The sequence below is a fragment of the Rhipicephalus sanguineus genome, unplaced genomic scaffold (assembly GCF_013339695.2).
Source record: "Rhipicephalus sanguineus isolate Rsan-2018 unplaced genomic scaffold, BIME_Rsan_1.4 Seq618, whole genome shotgun sequence".
In the NCBI taxonomy this organism is placed as follows: domain Eukaryota; kingdom Metazoa; phylum Arthropoda; class Arachnida; order Ixodida; family Ixodidae; genus Rhipicephalus; species Rhipicephalus sanguineus.
This window is the reverse complement of record NW_023615635.1, coordinates 216,091-240,001: the sequence shown is the minus strand read 5'-3', so window position 1 is coordinate 240,001 and position 23,911 is coordinate 216,091. Positions and strand designations below refer to the sequence as shown.

Below are 23,911 nucleotides of genomic sequence, written 5' to 3'. Positions count from 1 at the left end.
GTAACACTAGAAAAACAAAAACAAAGGAGGAATAGATTGCAAAACAGTACAAGAAACAGTACAAGAAACAAAAAGTAACGCTTTAGCACTTGTGTGCCATAAAAGAAACCAAATAATATCCTTACAAACAATGTAGAACAAGGTTTGAAAACAAATCGAGTTTTAACGGTTACGATAGAGGCCGGTAGACAGTTCCATTCGTGCATGTTCAACAAGAGAAATGTGTTTGTAGGTTTGAACTGTTTATGCAAAGATGACAGCATCAGTGACAACCTTTTCGAGCATTATGAAACAATTCCGGTCCTGTTGCAGAGTATAGCAGTATAGTTATTTGCTTCTATTTTACTAACTACAAGAAATGTCCACCCGTTTTATTATTATTTTTTAAAGTTCTTGTTCCGCATTCCCTGCCTTATAAAAGCGCTCTTGTCATCCAGCTCTCTTCCGTGGCTACTTCTTCTTCAATCTCCATCGTTTGCTTTGTCGTCGTCATTGTTACGGTGGTGAACAAGCATGTGCTTTCTCATACAGGTCATCATCTGAAACCCTTTGCCGCAGTGTGAGCAGTAAAGCGGGACTGGCGACAGTGCACAACGATCTCATGTCTCTTGGCAGTACCGTGCTGGTTGAACCTCATCCCACAGATGGGGCAGGCGTGCGGCTTTGCACCCGTGTGGATCAGCAGGTGTGCGGTGAGATTAGCCCTCTGTGTGTATCCCTTTTCACATTGGGCACACACGTAGGGTCGAACACTGTTCCCAGAGTGCAGTGCTCTTTGGTGTTGTGCCATATGTGACGACTTGGTAAAGCAATGGCTGCAGTCTGGACACTCACACGATCTCCCCGCTGTGTGGACAAGCAGGTGCCTGTTGAGATGCATCAGCTGCGTGAAGCTCTTGCAGCAGACATGGCACACAAATTGCCTCTCGCCCTTGTGGACCCTCTCATGTACGATCACATTGTGCCTGTAAGGATGGAAATGAAAAAGGGATGCAAGAGAGCAAATTTACTCTGGTCCTAATATTAGGTTTGTTTTGCCACGCTTAATACAGATTTGATAATTATGGTTCAGAGGACATCAGTTCGGCAATCATGCTATAGTTTTTAAATGTCCAGCCAGGTTTCATGTATTTAAAAAAGCAAAAAAAAAATAAAAAGAAGCAAAGAAACACAATTTTTCAATGTTATCTATCAAAGAAGAAATTATACACAGGTTCACACTGTCTTTTGCACGCGAAGCTGCCTCGATTTGGGAAGGCCAGGAATTAAAACACAAAAATGGCATTTAAAGCGCTATTAACACACCCCATGCCATTTACAAAGATTCATACATTTACATTTAGATAGACAAGCATTTAAAAAGAAATGTAAGGTGTACAGGAGCATCACTGGTGGTAAGATTGTGCAGAAACAAATAGTGCATTTGCAGCATTGTTCGTCACGTTACAACACAATGAACAAGCAAAGATTTTAGCAATAAGTGCCATTCAAATGTCAAATGCATGCTGTGCCAGCAGCTTGTATGGCGAAATTGGCAACAGTGTGCAATTAAATGTAAAGTACTTCTCAGTGCAAGTGCTCTCTCATTCAGAAACGTGCAAGTCCTGGTATTGGCCTGCTCACATGCGAGTGTTGGTAATTTAATAGGTGTATTAAAGAGGCAAGCTAGTGGGTCATGATCTCCGACACTTTGCTCACGAGCACTACTCGTGCTCAGAGTTCATGCCCTGCTCTGATGTTTAGCCATAATACTGCTGAGCAATAAATATCTTTACAGGTGTATGGTACATGACATTTTCATGGTGCTCCAACAGCGTAGTTGGCCCTGCAATTTTTATTAATGCTATTATGAAATCGTGAAGTGCACGAAGGCGGGAACAAGAAGATGACACACAGGGCGCTCTGTGTGTTGTCTTCTTGTTCCCATCTTCGTGCGCTTCACGGTTTCATAATGTCAATGTACCAACTAGCTCGGACCCAGCCTCTGATTCAGTTTATTAATGCAATGCTGCCTTTAGAGCTAATGAAGAGCAACTGAAATACATAAAGCTGTGAGACATTTATCATTATATGTGGTCATAAGAGCAGCTTACCTATATACAGTAAAAGCTCGTTAATTCGGATTTCTAGGGACCGGAAAAAATGTCCGAATTAACCGAATGTCCGAATTATCGAATGGTCGAAATAAACACAATAAATGCCAGAGTTTTTTCAACATACCTTTACTTTACAAAGTAATCGCGGATGCGTGTCTGTTTTCGAGCAGAAATTCGCGCGGACACAATTTTTCTGAGCCCTTTAAGGTGCTCAGCAGCTCGCATGCTGTCTGCAGTGCCAAAACAAAATTCTTCAAGGACGACGCGGGCCTCCGCGACTTCCTTCACAGTGCGAGGGGGCCCATGTGGCTGCTCCTCTTCAGGCTCTTCGTTCTCGGATTCGTTGCCATGCATCACTTCTTTGACGATTTGCTCATCAATTAGACAGCCGGCAGTGGCAACGCCATCATCAATGCCGATATAACCTCTAGTGTCACTGCATCAGGCATAACACTTCCGAAATCCTGCCCAACGTCAGCACCGTAGTCCGGCGACACTTCGGCATCGCTGTAGTCGGGTACAACAAAGCCACTGTGCCTGAAACAGTTGGCAATGACGTGCGCAGGCGTGTTCTGCCACACATACGCAAGAATGCTTGCGCTCAGGAGACTCACGTCGTATTGTTCGCTGACGTCATGGCACAGGAGCAACCTCTTGTCCGCAGAGCCCATTTTTCAGGGCACGCAAAATTTCTACTTTGGTGGTGAAGTCCTTCGCCTCGTACTTGGGCCGCTTCGCCGGCGTTGCCATCGGCGGAGAGTGCGTTCACACGAAAAGTCAGCACAAAAGCACCAGCAACAATCAAGCTAAAGGAGCCGTACTGAATCGTTCCTCGATAAAACGACGTTCAACGATGCAGCACACCAACGGGAACAAAGCACACGCGAAGAAAAGGCGTTCAACCAGTCTGGCAGTCTCAAGTCAAGCCAAGTCGACAATTGATGTCCATGGCGATGCTGCGTTTGAGCTTCACTTCTGCTCCGAATTGTTCTTTTTTCGTTTTCGAGCCTCGCCAGCGGCCCGAAAGTCGCCGAATTATCCAATTTGCAGTCAAATCTGTCCGAAATAACGAGCGCCCAGTCTCATAGAGTGATGCGTATATTTACAGGGACCAGATGACGTGTCCGAATTAACCGATTTTCCGAATTAACGAGCTTTTACTGTACTAAAAATTGCATCCTACAAATTAACATTAGCTAATTTGCTTATGGCAAATTCTTATTTTTCTATTAATGTATGAACTCGAACATACTTTCACTTTACAGTTGACTCCTTCCGATTATACTGCATCTACGTGAACATAATGTGTTGCGTTGATGAAGTGTAGCAGAAATATATTTCGTTTATCGTGTATGAGCAATACCACACGTGGCAGCGATGTGAGATTTTAAACGTTAGTGTCTACTAATTTCTTGTTTTACTCAAAGCAAAGAAGCATTTCTTGGATTTCACTGAATCGAAGGTGTCATGACTCGTAGGCTTGTGCAAATATTCGAGCACTTCAAATATTCAAACAAATATTAGAGTATTCAAATTTGCTTCTACACGAATTTCAATTATCTGAAATTTCGAAGTATTCGAAAATTGCATGTGAACCCTTGTAAAGGGGGTTTCAATGCATTGGAGGATGCTTTATTATGAATACGCCTATTCAGGGGAATTCTGCACTGCTGCGAAGCCCCACTTCAAGGTTAAATGAACATATTGCTGTCATATCGATTCATCATTTTCTAAGTTTAAAAGCTTGTCATACCGGCTTATATGCTCCAAGAATAGCAAATTTGAAAACTTAACATATTTTACTGGTTATCACTTGCATTCTACCAAAAGTCAAATCCTGCTACTATTCAAAGTTGCTTCCACTTCCCTTTGAACCAGAAAGAATGACATTTGCACATGCCTTTTAAAAAACATTGTGCAGGTTAGTTGGGTCATGACAAACATGCTCATTTTTCTTCATAATATGTGATACATACTATTTGAATTCGATTCGAAATTATTCAACCAAATCACTATTCGCTTCGAACCTAAAATTTACTATTCGCACATGCCTAGTAATGAGAGGTAAGCTGCTAAAATTTAGCTTGCATTTTCATGTTACAAACCATAAACTACATGGTGCATAAATTCTACAGTGCATCAGCAAATTGATCATACTCAGGAAACGCTCCCAGAGCTTGTTCTCAAATGTCTCGGGTAGTTTGCTAAGGCACTGATTGTCTGTTTAACTGGTTGTTTCCAACCTTGCTGTAGTTATGCATATCTGCTGCAATGACTACAGTTTGCTAGCACTTCTAGACTAATTCCACCCATAGGCGCATTTCTTTGCTTTCACATATGCCAATACCTTATAAAGTATGCCTGCAACCCAAGCACATTACATCTTAGAAGCACGGAAGCTTGGGCGAGTTTGTAAGACATCATGGCACAACTTCAAAGCGCTAAAAAACAGGGACAAACGAAAAAGAGTGGACACGACGAGCGCTAACTTGAAACTTCCTGTTTTTTAGCGCTTTAAAGTTGTGCACATTACATCTACGCATTATAAACATACTATAGCAAAAACAAAAGTATGTGAGTTTCACACCAGCCAGTGAATAAGTGCGCCGACATTAGACGAACAAAACGACTATGTAGCAAATATTTGGCAAGCACCATGTCTTCTCTCACTTGTCGTTGCTGGAGTAGGGATAGTGGGTGCACCTGTGCTTTCCCTGAGGCCTTTGATAATGCTTGCATCGCCGGTGGTAGTCCAGCAATCTTTGCACAGAGAACATGTCGTCACAGTCTTCGCAGGTAAATACCACGTCTAGTGTGGCCGTGTCCTTCTCGGCCCCTTAAGGGGCACTAAAGAGCAAAACGATTTTTCTCGCATTAGTAAAGTAGTCTTTCACGATACAAAAAACACCATGCTTGCTGCGAGAAGACGCTTAATAAGCGAGAAAACGCGCAAAAAGAAAATACAGGTGGCGACTCCACCTTGGAATTCCTGCACCATTTGCCGTGACGTCACATATTTTTGACTGCACCTGCTTGGGCCTACGTAGTTCCTAATCGGTTAAATCGAAGTACATTGTCCTCTGACGGGGCCAGAGATTTGACATAACGAGTTTGTGGAAATTTCGTCGAGCCAGTGGCACCAAAATACGTTAAATGCTCTTTGAAACCTTTTACGTCACGAATTACAAAGTTCGGCGTGAAATTTAAAAACGAAACTTTGAACTTGGTTTTCTCCTCTAATAATAAACCTATGGTGGTGAAATAAACTACACAAGAGTTCTCCGAGCACACTTTATCAATCTAAACAAATTCATTGTTTCTCTTTAGTGTCCCTTTAAGACAAATGTAAGAAGAAATTAAGCCTGACTAAGGTACATTTTTGTAGTCATTTAAGCTTTACAGCACAAATGTTGCTGTCTCCATAATTAAAGGCAAAGCCACTGGCCACGTGGCTGCTCCCTTGGAACCACAACACATGCAACACAATTATGGTTTCTTGACAGCTTATATAGTTCCCCAAAACATACAAATGATACAGGGATATAAAACAACACAGAAAACAGCTCTATGTGGTGCACAGTTCAAACTGCTAAGCCAACACAGCAATATTTAGATGCACACCTTATATATTTTAAAGAGTGAGCATGGAAAGCCATACATTTGTAGTTCAACACAAAAATATGTTAATATTGACTTAAACATGTCCAGTGTAGTCAACTGTAGCTTTCTTTTCAATAAAGGTTCAGCAGCTGTTACAGGTTCCATAAAACAACCAACTTGTGTCAGTCGTGCACTAATTATGGCAAACAAAGAAACAAGTAACAAGTTGCCAGAACAATAAAAGGATTTCCTTCTTATACTGAATATATGCTTTATAAGTAATTAATTGAGATGCCACAAATATGCCACTATTGTAAGGACCGAGTGGTGGTTCGTCACGTTTGCGAGTGCGTGGCTCAACGGAACAGGCGACAAGAGAATACGCACGAATGAGTTTGGATCAACATTTATAGGGACAAGGTATGCTAGGGACGATCACGGAGAACAAGCACAGAGATAAACACACATAAATTAATATGAACGTCCTAACCGCGGAATGTCCGATCGAGGGTACAGAAAAAACATGTCACGACTTGTAGATGTTGGAGGGTCAGTCCACATGCGGCGACGAGTGTCGTTGAACGCAAGCCCAGGCACGCAGGTGACACGTCCCGTGTGTTTCACGGCAGGAAGACAAGGCCTCCGTAAGGCCTCCCGTTTGATCACGGCCTTGCGCCGTCCCAGGTGGCGACGGTGTTCAGGAACTCGTGACGCCTGCCCGCCGACACAGCAGGAGCCGCGCCCTGTACCGGTAGCCTCCCCAGGCTCCCCAGGTCTCACCAAGAACAGGCCGGAGGAGCTCCCCGGACAGCGCCCTGGTCCGGCACGTCCTCGCTGGAGCCACCGCCAACGCCCGAAACACCAGGAAAGCACCAGTCCTCGCTGGGCACGGCCACGACAAACTTCTCGGACAGCGCCCTGGTCCGGCGTGTCCTTCGGCTAGCTTCGCTCAGCCCTCTGCGCGTTCCACACGCGCCGCTCTTCTTTCTCGTCTTCTTTTCTTTTGTGCCGCCGCCGCGCGTGCCACCTGCCCCTGACTCGCCTTCATGTCTCCGTCGTCTTCATAGTCACATCCGCACAAAATTTCTCAAAATTCATTTGAAGGTATCCAAACACACAAATGTCCCTTACAAATTTCGTCCATTCATTACTACTATGTGACACCTAGTTGAACGAGCGGTATGAGAGATTTTTTTAAGGAAGTACAATATTCTCAATAAACTAAACTCACTTAAACAGGACAACTGTCTCTTAATTGGTTGGTATTGTGTTAGGATAATGCAAAAAAAAAACTTTCATTAAATACATCCAAATTTTTCAAACCACCCTGCAAACGGAATCACGGAAGCAAGCTCTGAATAATCTTTCCTAAAAGGGTTAAAATCTTAAATATATTGCGACAGCCGACCTGCACCACGAAAAGTGTATTTTTTTTGTGGAGCCGACGGATGCATCCTCTCAGATTATCACATGGCCACTTGACACGACATGCTCTGCGAGCACATTGGATGTGACCTTTTTGTTTGTGATGCCACTGGAGTGCTCTCGCAATCTTCTCTTCAGAAATGCTCTAATTTAAAGAGAAGAGCACATTGTGTCAAATGGCTATGTGATAAGCTGAGATGATGCCTTCATCAGAAACAAAAATGAAGCCCTTTCCACATCTTCATTTGGAATCTTTGATAATTCAGACTACTACTGCACAGGCGCTTAACCTTTTCACTGCCAATCCTGAGGTAACTTGGGCAACAACACATGCACAAGCCCTGCCAATCCCGAGTATACTTGTTTTGCCTCTTTGAATCACGCCCTGCCAATCACTAGACAATTCTTGTAAAAAAAAAAATAATGTGGCCATGTCCCGCCGTCTATGGTGAGAACATATAAGCAAATACAACTTGTAGTGAAATTTTTGACAATAGATGGAGCGCATGCTTTCACATAAGTGTCACTTCGTGTCTCTTTGCCAGCGTCTCGGCAGCGCAGCCATGGCAAGTCAGCACGCTATTGGACAGACGAAAAAATTCTGGAGCTCTTGGTGAATTCATGCTCTGAGTGAAATAGATAATTAGTGGTCCAGTCACTCTGAACTAATGGCTGTTTATGGTTTTGCTAATTAGTTGATTGTTTGTAATTTTCTTGTAATCGTTGATTTGTGAGTGTTGCTTTTTTATTTCATGAGATAATCCCCAATAAAAATGTTTACATGTCTTGATGAGCATCCTACTGCATTGGTAACATAAATTTCACATAACATGCAAAAGAAAAAAAAACCTGGCAGGTTGTGTGGAGCAGTGGCGAAAAAACCTGGCAGTGAAAGGGCTGACAGGAGCACCGGTAATCTCACCCCTAAAACACGTTGGCGGGCTAGTTGGTTTGCATCCATGAAGAGTGGTAAGCGCGACTAGACAGGGACGAAGAAAGAAAACAGACAAGGACACAGCGCTGTGTCCTTGTCTGTTTTCTTTCTTCGTCCCTGTCTAGTCGCGCTTACCACTCTTCATGGAATCTCACCCCTGTATGTGCACGCATGCAACAAGTGATACAACGATAAAATGAATGAGTGAACTTGCCAGGCTTGCTATCTTTGTGAACAAGGCTACTGTGCAGCAGCCAGAATGTCTTTTAGATTAAAACACCCTATGTGTACCTTGTTTGGTGCAGGGTTCATTTCGTCGGCATGTTATTCTACGACCACACGAAATGATTCTGTCCAATCCTTGCTGCTGCCAAGAAAGCTTCGCTTTGTAGAAGATTTTCATACAGGGTCTGTCGACTACAGGATTTTGTGCAAACATCACGAAAGGAAGATTGTTACCCTAGTAAGTCTGGATAGTCTGGTTGAGATGGACGTAAGCAAACTCTTTCACACCTTGCTTATTCTTTGCACTGGCAGTGGTCGAGTTGCCAATCAGACCAAGCTGTTTGTCGAATGCATCCCCGTTACTACACGAAGAGCTCTTCTCCAGCGTTCACCACCCAGTTCGTGCGATAGTAGACGGCTCCCTGGTGCACAAACGCTACCAGGTTCTGCTGGCTTTGCTGGGGTGCGCAGTCCACATACCGCATCCAGTTGGAGCAATCCAGTGGCCTGCCATCCACCAGGCACACATTGCCACCATGGCGGACCTGCGACACACAACACATGCACACGTGGCTTAATTCTCGGTCATTTCATAAGTAACTATGACCAACTGTCAACTGAATCACTCAACAAGATACAGAATGAAGAAACCACGCATTTGGAGATGTTCTTTACCTGCATATGCTAATGTCTTCTTCATCCATACAGTTTATGTCAACTGTTTATTGTGACTGCACAGTTTACTGTGCTGCAGTGTAATCTGTCCATACTGTAATTGACCAGCGATTGACCTACAGTTGACTTCAGATGTTCATAATATCTGAGGTTTTTATGTGCAAAACCACAATATGAACAAGGCACGCCGTAGCAGAGGGCTCTAGAAATTTTGACCACCTGGAGTTCTTTTACGTACACCTAAACCTAAGTGCACGAGCCTCTAGCATATTCATCTCTGTAGAAAATGTGACTGAACCTTTGACCTTCGGGTCAGTAACCAATCGAGCGCTGTAACCACTGTACCACCATGGCAGCTAATTTTTCATGCTGTTCCCGTGTGATTTTCTATAGTACATACCTGCCAAGTGTACCCATTTGCACTGCTGCTGCCAGCTCTGACACCTTCATATGGCCCAGAGCAGAGCCTCTTAGACAGTCGCTTTAGGGTGAACATGCCATACTGTGCACCCTTAATGTTTGACCGGCAAAAACACAAGCCGTCAGGCACTGACTTGTTGGCACGCTGGGGGTCACCCAAGGGAACCTGCAATGGATGGGCAATGTTACCTAAGACCTTGCATTCCACAATGAACATATTCATGCAGCATGCTTAGAGGCGTGATGGTTTAACATTCTTAAGCTGTTTCCACATAAGGACATAAGCCACACATTGACGACATTTCACACGCTGGCAACAAGGTTATCTAAGATAGAACACACAAACACAGAGTTTCTGTGTTCAGCAACACATTGATGCAAAAGCAGCATGCATCACTCACTGGAGTGTCTTTGACTTGTATCAGGGGTCCATGCACGGGACAGTGTCCCGGGTAGTCCATGTTGCAGTCATCACAAACTGGGTACGTAGGAGACCACAGATGTATGCTACAGTAGGAATTGCAGCCTAGAAATTACATTTACTTGTCGTAGAGAAGTGGACCGGGGGCTTGTTTGTTTGTTAGACAGAACCTGAACAAGCAAGGAAGACATAAAAGACATTATTTGTAGCTTTTAACTGTAGTGTAGTAACTGTGACATAAATGGAAAGGAAATAAAGTGGACAGAAAAAACAACTTAATGCCAGTAGGGAGTGAACCTGTATGTTCGGTCCCATTGAGTTGTTTCCCTACACCAGGGGTCTCAAACATGCAGCATGATCTCTCGCTAGTGGCTTCACAAGAAACAAAGCTTCGTGACTTTAAATGGTACTCGCATTACTTTCACGCCTGTTGTGATTAAGCACGCTTTGTTAGGGGAAGCTGCAGATAGGGGTCTGGTCTCGGGCAGTTCTCTTGTGAGACACCCTATGCGATCGCCTTTTGTTGAAACAAAACCGTGGTACAAAATATCTATATTTCAGAATCGGCGTCCAGATTTTAGCCATTTTGGAGATAGGTATCGATACGTTTCTCAAATCCTGACATGAAATAACCTTCAGAAATAACCCATATAGGAGATATCGGAAAGGCGATGTTTTAGGCGGCATCTTTAGGTGAAATGTTGCTCAATATCGACTCCCCCCCCTCCCGCACTCTTACCTTCTTCACTGTCCCAGCCCTTGCGGGACTAAATTTCATGCCTGCGGCCCACTAGCTGAGGTGAGTTTGAGACCCCTGGCATAGATTATGAGCTCTGTAGAGCAGTGGTTCTCAAATGGGGATCTGCGGACTCCACGGGGTCCGCGAAGCTATTTTTGGGAGGCTGCGAATCCCATCCTCGAGAAAAACAGCAACAACAAAATGCGTTTTTTGGAGGCACACTATATCCCATGACAATGGTCCCTTCCAAGTTTTGGCATGCTTCACCGCATAACACTTTCGCATTGCGGCGAAGCTGACTTTTGTTTCTCCTTTTTCATGAGATGACGGTAAAGCTTTTGTTTCAGATTTCTATGAGATATGCACGCGAGCATATATTTTCTAGGCTTGAAGAGCAAACATAGCTAGAAACAGGTTGAATGTGGCTGCACACCGCATAACTTATTGATAATCTGTTGAGATGAAATTAGCGTGGCACTTTAGTTTGACCATTCTTTGCCAGGCATCTATTTCACACTGCATGTTGTGTTAATTTATGAGACCCCCCCCCCCCTTCCGATTTCTTCCAGTGCAAGAGATCCCTCATCACTTCTACTGGTCTACAAGGGCGCCCCAAAACATCCATGGCTGAGAACCACGGCTGTAGAGTGTGCAAATATAAATATTGAGTCTACATGAGAGCACAGGAAAATACTCCTTACAGAGTTAACCATAATCTGGTCCTTTTTCGCATTCCATGTAGTTCACCTCTTTTCGCTGGTGCCTAGAGTAGCGGAATTTGCTGGAAGAGTTTTCTGTGGAAGCTGCAATGCAGCCAATGACAGAGCAACGTGAAGTTATCCTTCTTGTATCTTTTTTTTTTCTGGGGCTGTGAAACCAGTCGAAATTGCGAATATGTAAGCATAATTCAAACATGTTATTAGCATGCTAATGACATCATCTGCACATGCATGCAGATTCTCTTTCAAAAGCAAGCGTACAATTTAAAGATATGTTCTCATTGCCTTTCTGAAAATTATCATCATGCAAATGAACTTGAAATCATTAAATGTCTTAATTTAGTGAAGTGATATGCTACTTGAGCATTTAATGTATTGCTTTGTGGCAATAGATTTAACAACTAATGTTAAACATATATTTTTTCTACCTACAGCAATACCTTAGCATGTAAGGATTTGCACTGCTAAGCCCAAAGACATGGGGTCGATTCCCGGCTTCAGTGGCCACATTTCAGTCGAGGCGAAATGCAAAAACACCCAAGCACTTAGATTTATGTGCACATTAAAGAACCTCAGACGGTCAAAATTAATCTGGAATACACCAGCACAGTGTGTTACACCAGCATAATTAGATGATGGTTTTAGCACGTAAAGCTCCAGAAATTATTATATAATAAACATTGATTTTGTAATAGCACAGTTTTTATTCTATTTCATACCTGCCAAGTCTCCCGGATTACCCGGGAGACTCCCGGATTTCGAACGTTTCTCCCGGTTGTACGGGTCACAGGAAAATCTCCCGGAAATCCAGTTTGCCCCGCGCGTCCAGTGCTTTGTCTGGCCACGTGAGCAAAGTTGTCTGGCCACGTAGTAGAAAGGATTCCTCTTCTTTTTTTCTTTTTTTTAACAATGGTAGAAAGGTTCAACTCAGTTTCATTGCGCATGAAGTAGCTGTGCACTTTGCGCCGCAGTGCTGCCAACGCAAACGTGGCGCTGCAGCCGCGTCTTGCCGGTGATGCGCTTCTCACTTTGGCCCGAGGAATTCAATTTCTTGCGCTTCGGGAAGGCAAGTGGGGCCCGCAGAGCTTCAGCCTTGATACGCTTAACTATTCGCTCGCTCACTCCGGTGAGCTCGGCGACAGTCCGGCGCACTGCATTTGCAGACTAGTCATGCTGACGGCGCCTGACTCCAGCGTAGACGTTGCAGATACTCGCTTGGTCTGTTTTGATAGCCACTTTCTGTCACATTTAGTGTACAGCTTCTTCGGAGAACGAGGCAGCGAGTTTGCGGCCGCACACGGTTCAGTCGGCATCGCACACGGTTCAGTAACTTAGTAGCGTACTCGTTACCATTTGGGAACTGTAACGGGTAACGTACTTACGTTAACATTTTTCGGTAACGTGAGGTGTCGCGTTACTTGTTACTTTTTATTCCAATTACCTCGGGAGTTTTAAACGAACATCCTTCGTCTCGTGGGAGCGACTTTTCCATAGCACGCCCCGACGTTATTTTATCGTAGCGGCAGATGCCGTCGGCCCGCCAGGCGTTGACAAAGCGATCCCGCGCGGGGTCCTTTGCTGCGCGAGGCAAATTACAATGGGGCACACTGCGGTAATTTTGAATGGATACTGCTGGTTTCGGCTACCTTGCTATCAAGGTTCAAGTTGTCGTGGATAGTCGATGAAGCGAAGCAAGCTGCGGTACTAGAAACCGTCAAAAGCAAGCTGCCGCGATTCGCTTGACTTTCGGAGGTCAAGACTCGTGGTATAGCGACCCGCCTGAGCTCCAGAACAACGGATGATGGCTTCTGCGGAAATGCCTTATCGACACCATCGCCAACTGAAGACGAGCGACTGTTTCGGTAGCTTTGGTGCCGCATGACATCGCGCTGTGTGGGCTCAAGTAAAACTTTCCGCACTTTCACGAGTTCTTCCTAGAAGTCAAAACAAGAATAACATATAGCGCGTTCTTTCACTAAGAAGCGAGGCAAGCTGTCCGATGACAGCTTGCCGAAATGCAGAGGTCGCTCGCATTTAGCAAGTTGTATGGTTGCATTAGGAAGTTGTACATACGGTAATCTAGCACTGCTTATAAACTATGTTTTCATAATTAGTTTTGCTTCTTATTTGCAACGGGGAATGGTTTCTGGTTAATAATTCCTGAGCGAGCGAGGCTGACCATCAACACCTTAAAGGGGTACTGACACCAATATTTTCAGCTTTCGTTTTTTTTTTTTTTTGCGTCTAATGAAAGGTCAAGCCCTCAAGAGCCTAAGGGTGTTAAGCGTGTGTGCGCCCTGAAAAAATAATTACAGTATGTTTTTAAAAGCTAGTTTCGGTTCCTACTGTACCCTGACGTTACAACACGGTATGAGCTTCTCGTCACGTGCTCGCACAATATATAGTGGCGTTTCCACGGCCGCTTCGCACCGTGGCTCCGTTGGTGACGCACAAGCGGCCATTTTGGAAGTTTTGATGATATACAAGCGGCCATCTTGGAAATTTTGGTACCTAACGTCCTCACAACTAACCAGACCGCTGCGTGAAGTCACCAGAATTTGTAATGTAGCCTGACTTCAGGGTTGCCACTAGTGGCTACTTTTCGCCAAATTGGCGAATTTGAGAAGCCCGTGGCGACCTAAAATTGTGCATGGCGACATGGCGAATTTTTGGCGATTTTCGGCTTAGGTCTCCCAACGAATGATCGACATTTTTTTTCTATTTTTCTTGGTTTTGGACTCACCAGTGGAAGGTGCACTTTACACGTAATTCAGTACGTCCATTCTGTTTCTCGTGTCGATCGCCGCAATTAATCTAGGTCCCGGAGGTCCCCAGCAAACTCCCAGCAAAATTAAGTCAGCGGATTGCTTCGCGTGCCGCGAGGCGCTGCTGTTAGACTAAGTTCTTTATGTGCTTTAAGCTTCTCTAAATTTTCGCTTCTGAAGTGGCTAGACGACGGGTAGGCCGTGTGTTCCGACCATAGCTCCAACTTTTCTGAATAGCTTGTCGACTTCGTGACTGCTGCAGTACCCCCTATTTCTGTATGTAGAGTTTATTTTTGTTATTAACGTACTTTTCTGGCAGACCAAGACGTCGGCTTCTCTGGGCAGCCTTCAGAAACTGCACCGAGGCGAATGTGTAGTGTAAGCTTGACCGCACAGAAAGCGTGTTGCGGGCTCTGTAAAGGTCACGCAGTACTTTCGATGAAGTTATTTCCGTTGCTTTGTAATTAAGTTGCTCAATTATAGGACGATGATTGCACTGCAATGATATTGTTTAATTTGTCTGAACGAAGGCTGCGCACGCCATCTCTCTCTTTTTGTAGCGGCTGCTTCGCTCTGTATTCGCTTCAAGTGAAACTAATTCCACCACAAGCTTTTGGTATGAGGCGCTAGCATTCGGGGACGCTGCTGGTGTATGCTCTCTCTCAGCGCTCGCCATGAGAGCCATCAGGATCCTGAAACTTCCAAGCTCAAATGCCGAAGCGGAAAGAGTCTTTGCTCATGTAACCATGACTAACACGGAACTTCGCATTAAGATGAAGCTGGGCCTTTTGTAGGCCATCTCAGGGAACCAATGTGGCCTTCGTTTTCAGTAAAAGGCGTCGACAAACTACGCTGTTTCAGAGGAAGTTCTTCGCCAAATGACGGCGAATTATCCTGGGGCTTCCAGCACTTATAGTGTCCCTTCCGCGATACCCGGGAAGTGCGTCGGGGTCAAGTACTAATGTTTATGGCCGAGGGGCGGATGCGTGGCGTGTGTGCAATGAAAAATTATTTACTCAGGTATTTCTTGCTGTTCTCGGCGATGAAAGAATGTAAAACATTCTTTCATTTAAGTTACTGCAAGAAATGGGCAGTGACGCCCGGTATCATATTAGTTCGTACTCAAAAGGTATAAGAATCACTAATGATTGATTCCTTTAAGACTTCTGTCATTTTACCTTCAATAAAGCTTTTAGTTCATGCATGGGGACATAAAACTGTCTACAAACAACGCTGTCGCGCTTTTCACACGAGGTTTATCACACTTTCACCTTTACAAGGAGCGGACCGCGATGGAAGGCTATCATGAGCGTTCCATTCATAACGGCTGGTAATTCTTGCGCGAACAAGCCCATCTCACGGCTAGTCGGAGAACCAGACTAACCGGGGAGCCTTTCTTAGTGTCTTTAAGTATACTACTAAAATACCTATGTTGCCAGATGCTTCGTAGTTGCCGCAGTTTATTATGCCGTATAATAGTGACAGTTTTATGGAAAATTTAGACAAAACTTCAATTTTCAAGATTATGCTGGAATAACAGTATCGTGATGTATATGTGACGGCATAAATACTATAGGATACAATACACTGGGTAAAAAATAATCGTTTACGGCTTTCTAAATTCTATGACTGCTAACCGGTATACAGTGCGTGCTATTCCAAAGTAGGTATACATAAATAGGATGTAAGAATGGCAGACTGGGCTTGTTGGTTTAACATATTTGAAGTTTTAAGGCGCGAATAAGACACGGACGAAGAATAGGAACACACACACGGAGCGCCACTTCCAACATAGATTTATTTCGAAAGAGCACAGACCATATTTATACACCACGCGCGCCGTCATCGTGCCTCAATGCGCAGTCGCATTCAAGTAGTGTAACTCTTTAGGCGATAATGAAATGGAGGCAACGCCGACGCATAGATCACCTGATTCGATTATTTTCTTAGCCTCAATAATTAGTCGTACTGATTTATCAGGACTTCGGCCGACTACCGCGCAGGCGCTAAAGTTCGAAACGCAATGACAATCCCGGCAGTGTATCGCGAGGTGGCCCTCTCTGCCATTTCTGACGTTATTATCAGGGGCGTAGCCAGAAATTTTTTTCGGGGGGGGGGGGGGGGGGTTCAACCATACTTTATGTATGTTCGTGCGTGCGTTTGTATGTGTGCGTGTATATATACGCAAGCAAAACTGAAAAATTTCGGGGGGGGTTTGAACCCCCCCAACCCCCCCCGCCCTTGGCTACGCCCCTGGTTATTATTAGGCTGTCTTAGCCTGTCATTCAGGCACTGTTCGGTCTGGCCAACGTAACTTCTACCACACGACAAGGGGATCTCGTAGACCACGCCCTTCTGACAGCTTATACTTGTTCCGGCGATTTTGAATGCTCCGGCGGTTTTGAAAGAGTAACCGCGTCCTCTCGCACTGCCATTTTGTCGCTTTAGTCAAACAAAGCACGGCGATGCCTGGCTCTCTGTATGTCCGTTTCGCAGAACTGTTGCTTCTTCTATGAAAGCCGAACATCACGCAAATCGTCATTGCTCGCGCTAAGTGAAGCACAGCAAAATGCACGCGCGCCAGCTGCAGCACAAGGTATACCCGAGTTCGGCAAGGCGCGCAGCTATGGCGGCTGCGTATACCGGAAGTGGCCTCTACGACGTAACTTCCGTGAAGACGCAGCTTCGCTTCAAAGGAGGCGAGGGGGAGCTGCGCCATTTTCTTCTCCGAAGATTTGGCAGTCCGCGGTAAATACGGACGTGGAGGATGCACGCGAAGGTTAGCTCGGCGATTTGGGACTGATTCATTAGATGTAAGAATGGCAGGCTGGGCGTGTTGGTTCAGCATATTTGGTGTATATACTATACACTGTGCTCATTTCGTAATAAACATTGTTGGAAGTGGCGCTCCGTGTGTGTGTGTGTGTGTGTGTGTGTGTGTGTGTGTGTGTGTGTGTGTGTGTGTGTGTGTGTGTGTGTGTGTGTGTCCAGCGGCCGTGGTGTGTGTGTGTGTGTGTGTGTGTGTGTGTGTGTGTGTGTGTGTGTGTGTGTGTGTGTGTGTGTGTGTGTGTGTGTGTGTGTGTGTGTGTGTGTGTGTACTCTCCCTTTCGTCCGTTGTCGTCGTTGCGCCTTACACTTCAAACATGACTCATTAAGTTTGGCGCAGGACCGACATGTTCGAAGAAAAGATAAAGCGACTAACCGCTTGTCTTGTGCTTATCTTTTCCTTAATCTTTTTCTCGTTCTTGTGTTAAATTTTATATATACTCCGCAGGGAAATCGCATGAAGGAATAGGGAAACGAGCGTATCTGAGTGACGCATGTGCTGAGGCAGATACGCCTGGATTGCGGTTTTGAGATTAGTGATGGCACTTATTTCATGCAGCAAACGAGCGAGCACGGCGCCGCGTCGTTGGAGCGAGGGTGGTGGGGGGTAGCAAAGGAGGTTGAGGTGGAAAGGAGCGAAAGAAAATACCACCTTCTCTACATATGAGCTTCTTCCCATCAGAGGTACGGTGTAACTACTCCACCAGCACAGCGTGTCGTACCCCTGACACACGCCATCTCAAGTCCGCAAAAGCGTTCGTGCGCAGTGACTACGACAAAGAAGTATACCCCTCCACGCAAAGTTCCTTTTCCGGAAAGCAGATCCCGCTTGGTCCCTCTGTGTCCTGTGGTTCTCGCTGTTTCTCGTTGTGTATGAACATGACCAGCCAACAACGTTTCTAGAACTTCTAGTACACTCTAGCAGTACTGTGGAAGCTACAGGACCTAAACGCATGCCTGCTACCACGCCAAAAAATAGTACTTAAGTTCACTGAGAATTTGCTCACTTGGCGTGCTGAAATAAATGCTGCTTTATTTATTATGAGACTCAAACAGTTGCTGGAAGTCTTGGGTAAAATACAGTTATTGTTCACTTCGCAAGAATGCCTTCCTTTTCTTTCCATTTCTTGGACACCACCACCTTTTCAGCACGCCCGTTTTCCAAACTAAACACGGCGTCCATGACGTGGTGGGTCAGTGTGCGGCCGCAAACGCGCTGTTTAGTTCTCCGAGAGAAATACATTCGTAATATGGCAGTTAAAATGTACACTGAAGAGTCGAAATGTTTCTCCCACTCACATTTTTCGTGTATATAATTTTCTAAACGCGTTAACGATGCGAGCGAACAAAACCGAACCGAAGCCCGCCCGCCTCCGTAGCCTTCGCTCCACTGTCAAGTTGTCGCAGATTCCGCGTCTACTTTTCGAACGTAAAGGGCTCGTGCAATGTAGCCTAAGTGCGGGTGAATGAGAGCCAGACACGGACAAGAATGCACACAGGACTAGCGCCGTGTCCTGTTCATTCTTGTCCGTGTCTACTCAACACCCTCCAGCCTAGCTAAGGCCTGTTCATATCCTCCTCTCCTAGTGCCTACGTCACCACACTACGACGGAGCTGCTTTGTCGGCGCTTTCGGGAAACGGGGGAAAGCATGAACGAATGGATTCGCAACGCGTCTTAGTATACGAACGAGCGCGCAACAATGGACATTTCTGAAAACGCGTCCTCCTCCTCCGTCGTAGTGTGCTGACGTCACCGAGGAGTGAAGAGGCCTTAGCTATGGTCTACTTTGCGCTGTTTTTAACCATGAATTTAGCTTTTTAACGATGTCTCCCTGGATGCGGCCATAATCGCTTCTAGACGGTTGTAAACATGCGGGACCCCCAAAAATGCACTGTCGAGGCAACGACAGTGCATTCTAAACGACAGACAGTGCATTCTAAACGACAGACAATCTAAAAACGTTGTGTCGAGGCAACGACAGCACCCTTCATGTCGCTGGCGCCGCCATGTTGAATTCCAGCAGTGTCATTTGCTTCGCCAATAGTGTGGTGCATTGGAGTCTGCACAATGGGCGCCGTCAGCAAAAGCCCCAGCAAACAGCATGTTTTTTTTTTATGTTTTCTCCCCTACGGATTCAACGAGCATCGTCCCCCCCCCCCCTTTTTTTTCTTCTGCGTTATTCATCAGAGGAACTGAAGCTAATCAGAGATGCCACGAATAACCTAAAGAACTCAGTGAGGGGTCGTGTGTCATCGGTGCAACTTCTCTCTTCAAAATGTCCTTCAGATTAACAAAAGGTTTACTGCAAGGCACTTTACTCTTGCCCCCGCGTCAGGGGAATATAAGCTGGTTATCGCGAACCATGACCTTTCCTCCTCGCCTCTGGCATCGCAGGGTAGCAACACCCGCTACAAAGTGTTGAGGGTTGTCGGTGAGTAACGCTGAGCTCTTCCCCTTTGTTGAAAAACTGCAGAAATAGCGTCGTCAACACCTCTCTCCAACTGAAGTCCCCCAACCACTCGTGTACCAGTGGTGACGCGACTCCAACCTTCGTCAAATGTCTGTGCGCCGGTATGCCGATGTGGAAGCTTAGAAGCTTTCTCGTATTCGTAGACGCTGACCGCAGTGACAAGCCGTTGAAGCTGATATACGGTCCAGTTTGACTGTCGGGTAAGTCATCAACCTGCTTTTTTCCCCCAATGTTTCCATAACTGTTGGCAGGGGATGAGTGCACTCCTTTTACATGCCATTGTAATTATTTGTAAGTCGTGTGGTTTTACATCCCGAAATCACGGTACGATTGTGAAGCACGCCGTAGCAGGGAACATCGACTTAATTTTGACTGCCTTGGGTTTCTTAACGCGCACCTAAATGTAAGTGCGTGGGTGTTTTTGCTTCCATCGAAATGCGACCGCCAGCGCCCTTCTTAGCTCACCACCACGTTCTGCGGGTGTGACCGTGTTGCTCCTCACCGTTGTAAAGCACTGCCCAGCATATGAGAGCCAGTGTTCGTGGGATTAAAATGAAAAAACAAAAAAAGCCTGCATGACTGATTGTGCAACGAACTTGTCTTCCCTGTCGACATTTGATAACGACGCCTTTATTCCCCCCTTTATTCAATTTTTCTTTGGTTTCATTGTTTCACGTTGTTTTCGCGCCTTTGAAATTGTGCTTTAAGACAACGCGGTGTTCTCTACGCGCTATGATAGCAACCTTCTGCAATGCGCATTTGCAGGCTCATCGCATCAGTCCATAGATGCCCAAGCGAAAACGAGGGAAGGTTGCCTGCACCGCAGCCAAAAGGGCGAAGCGTGGGCCCCTAGGACTGGTCGACATGAAAGACGTCCGCAGCCGCCGCACGGGCCTCAGCCTGGACCACACGAAGCCGTGCACTCGCCTTCGCAACCGACTGTGTCACGTCTCGAACAACACCGCCGCCTGGAACGACTTCTTTGTAAACGTCGGCCTGGAGCTCCAAGAGAACAACTTCGGAGACATGTCACTCACCGCAGTGAGGAATAACATGAAGAAAGCTTGCAGTGCCACGAAGAAACAGAAAGCGCAGGCGGCCACGCTGCTGTACTGGCTGTTGACTAAACACAGATGCGTGAAGTTGGTGACCCTCAGCGAAGACATCTTCGGAGGTCAGGAGGATGTCGTGTGCAGTGCTCTCAGCGGCAGCGTGGGTGTCACGGTGGTGGAGCTGCTGATTTTCTCGTCGTGGGAGCTGCTGAGCGAAGGTGTGATCACATCTCTCAATTCCATGAAACATTTAACGAGAGTGAACTTAGTTATCGACGCGCCGGGCGCGTTTTTCGCCGACCTGCCGCCTCTGATCAAGACCAGCGTTTACCTTGACGTGCTTCGTGCCATCCACGTCAATACACGACTGAGCACGCGAGGAGTTCACGGCACTCTCGAAGTCTGCGGGAACAAACGACTCTGTCAAGTGTCGATCACAACACGGATCGTTCCAGAAGTCGGCCGCCCCTCACGTCCAGATCTCGGATCTGTCGCCTTCACGTGGAGGACTGGACAGTCGCTCACGACCCTCAAAGTCATCGCCTCAAAGCGAGGGCCAGAGTTGGATGTGCGTGCGATCTGTGAGGCCGTGTCAGCAAACCCGGTACTCACCCAGCTCGACTTGGAGTTGTTCACCCTCAAGGAAAAGCACGCAGCTCCCATTAAGACAATGATGGCCTCCAGTAATACCCTCAAGCATTTCGGCCTCACCTACACCGATGTTAAAAATGCCTACCGTGAGAATTACTCCCACCGTGGCTTGGATTCGTCGATACCACAGTACAACTGCTTGAGATGTGGCACGATTCACGTATTAGAAACTCCTCGCATCAAGCCTTGGATAGAGGCGCTGCTGCAGGCAAACAGATCCGTGACTGAGCTGCGCTTCTCCTTGTTCGCCTTTTGTACGTTGGAGTGCCGAGCGTTTCTGAATGCTTTGTCCAAGAACTCCTCGCTGAAAATGGTCACGATCCCTGTCCTGGGACAGATTCCTTCCGAGTTTTGTAAATCTCTCAAAATGGCCAAAGTGATGCGCAGAGTGACCACCGACGTAGCTTGCGAGGTCTTCTATCCTTCCGCACGCCGTGCGCAGCCAAAAATCGTGGGCCACCTTGTGGCGGTGCGTTTCCGCGACCTCGAGAGCACGCTGTCTGATGTGTCCGCATGCCAGCTGGTCACCCACGTCCAACTGAGGGTCTATTCCTTCCTGTGCCTCAGCGAGCAGACCGATGCAACCGCCTCGCCGCTCGTTCAGTTTATCCGTAAGGCGCCCGCTTTGGAGACGTTGGTCATCCTGGTGGAGCGTTACTGTTGCAGTGAATGCTGGAACGAAATCTCGCGCCCACTCTGCGACGCGGTTCTCCACAACACAGCCATCCGAACCCTGGATATGAACTTTCCGAGGAATCCTGCTATGTGCCTGCGCCCCCTGGCGGACCTCCTGCTCCGCAACCCAGGACTGCACAGATTTGCTCTGAAGCCGCCTGGTGCTGATGCCTTCGCCACATTTCTCCACCTTGTCTCAAAGCCCAAGCTCTGGGACAACCACAACCTGGCGTTCGTTGATCTTATAGACAACGGGCGGGGTCTGCTGAAGGAGAAGCTCATGATACAGAACGTCGCTGATAGAAACCTCAACCTGGCGATGCGCGCAGCAAGATACGTTGGCGGAACGCGCAACAAGGATAGCGCAGAAGCGCTGGAAAAGATGTCCGGCTCGGTGTTCCTGGTTCGAAAAGTCTGCGACGTTCTTCGTGTGACAGAAGAAAAGGCTGTGGGCAAGATTGCCGAGTGCTTGCGCGGAATGACAGACATGAAGGAATTCTTGCGACTGACCGGCGTGGTGCGTGGTGAACTGGTTTGCCGCGATTCAGTTGGCGGTACCAAGCAGCTGGCCGATTTGAACGCTGAGTGTCTGCGTCATATTCGGCAATACCTGAAGATGAGCGACGTCCGGGATTCTGCTTTTTAAGGATACGCACAGCACCAGAGACGATGATGTTTTCACGTAAATTATTGCGGCCCGTTCATCTTTCGTGTCAATTTTTTTCGTAAATGTACATGTTTTTTCGTAAATGTACATAATCATCGTCTGCACATTAAAGTGATTTTCACCCCGCCCTTTGCTACGTTTCTTAGCTGCAGAATGAGTGCTCCGATGTCCGACGCCTCTATTACTGCTGGTATGATGTGCTTAGGAATGTGTCTTTCACGTTCAGCCGCGCGAAATGGCAATACATACTACAACAGTTTGCCTTGTTTGGCCGCGAAAAATGATTCAGCTCGACTTTGGCTATAGGGACCGTATCATGATTAAACTCGGCGCAACGGACACGAGATACAAACGAACAATACACAAAGACAGGCGCCCGGTTCTTTGTTTGTATCTCGTGTCCGTTGCGCCGAGTTTAATCATGAACCCATACCAACTTGCCGAACTATCAGTGTTACTGATACTGACCGTATACATGTACTGTAAACGGGTCCTGCATGCACGTTTTTTCGTCCCTCGTCTGTGGCACTGGAGTGAGCGTGGTGTTGATTGCGGAAGTGAACACAAAAAGAATGGTCATAATTGGTGGGCGGGAACTGAAGGTATTAGATTTCAAATTTCGAAAACCCCAGCAGAAGACGAGAAAAGATGTTCCCTTTCGTATTTCATTCTGCCGCTGACTTCAGTGGCGGGTTCCAGTCACCGCGCGCCTCTTTTGGAGACATACCGGAAATCTCGACTGCAGATCCATGGTAGCTAGGAAGCATTGATCGGTGTCGATGTCCTCCTTGAAGTATAAGCAACAGAGACTGAATGTATTGAGCGGACTCATGTAAGCGACTCTGGCGTTCAAAACGAGATGGACGTTCAGAGGAAGATGGATGCTTGAAGAAACGAAAAAAATGCTTGAGCAGGGCCCGCTGCAGACAACGTTTCAACAAGTGGACTTGCCTTCTTCAAGCCAGTAACTCAGTTGCTGTCTTGACGAAGGTTATAAGGCCTCTTGTCGAAACGTTGTCTCCAGCGACATTACAGTCAAAGTTTAGCGGAATAGCGGGATCGAATTGCGCTTGCACAGTATACGCTAAACGACCCGTAGCGTTTGCCGTATGCACGCTATTTTTCAGATTTAGCATTACCGTGTTTGCGCGGTTAACGTAGTGTACGTAAAACATGGCGGCGGTTCTGAATTTAGCGTTGATGTGTACGGATTTTGTTCTTTCGCAGCAAATGACTGTGCAGAATGGCTTCGCTTGCCTTCATTTACCTTCGACGCCCGAGTACGGATAACACAGCGTAATTTTTGTGATCGCTTCCCATTTCGAACGTCCCTATTCGCCACGAGATCGGGCTACAGGTGGCGGCAACGTCGCCGCGCTAGTGTGGATAGGCGGTTGTCGGCGCGTATGCAAACGCACACAACATAGCTTCGTTGTGAGCGATTTGACCCGATTTCCGGCAAACAAAGTGCGTTCACTGCAGCTTTCTGGTACTATGTGCGCTCTTCATTCCCGAATTATTGCACAAAGCGTGCCGAACGTTACTATTA

At 46.4% G+C, this 23,911-nt stretch overlaps 1 protein-coding gene across 1 annotated transcript; it reads right to left on the bottom strand.

Moving 5' to 3' along the window:
• Window positions 1-834: 834 nt before the first annotated feature.
• Window positions 835-12,746, bottom strand: LOC119377920 (PR domain zinc finger protein 4-like; the record flags this gene model as incomplete). The annotated part of the gene is made up of 7 exons (XM_037647212.1): window positions 12,716-12,746; window positions 11,246-11,338; window positions 9,777-9,901; window positions 9,356-9,541; window positions 8,649-8,825; window positions 4,767-4,921; window positions 835-965 (listed from the first exon to the last, which is right to left on the bottom strand). Coding segments are annotated over exons 1-7 (898 nt in total), but the record flags the coding sequence as incomplete, so codon positions are not given.
• Window positions 12,747-23,911: the final 11,165 nt, after the last annotated feature.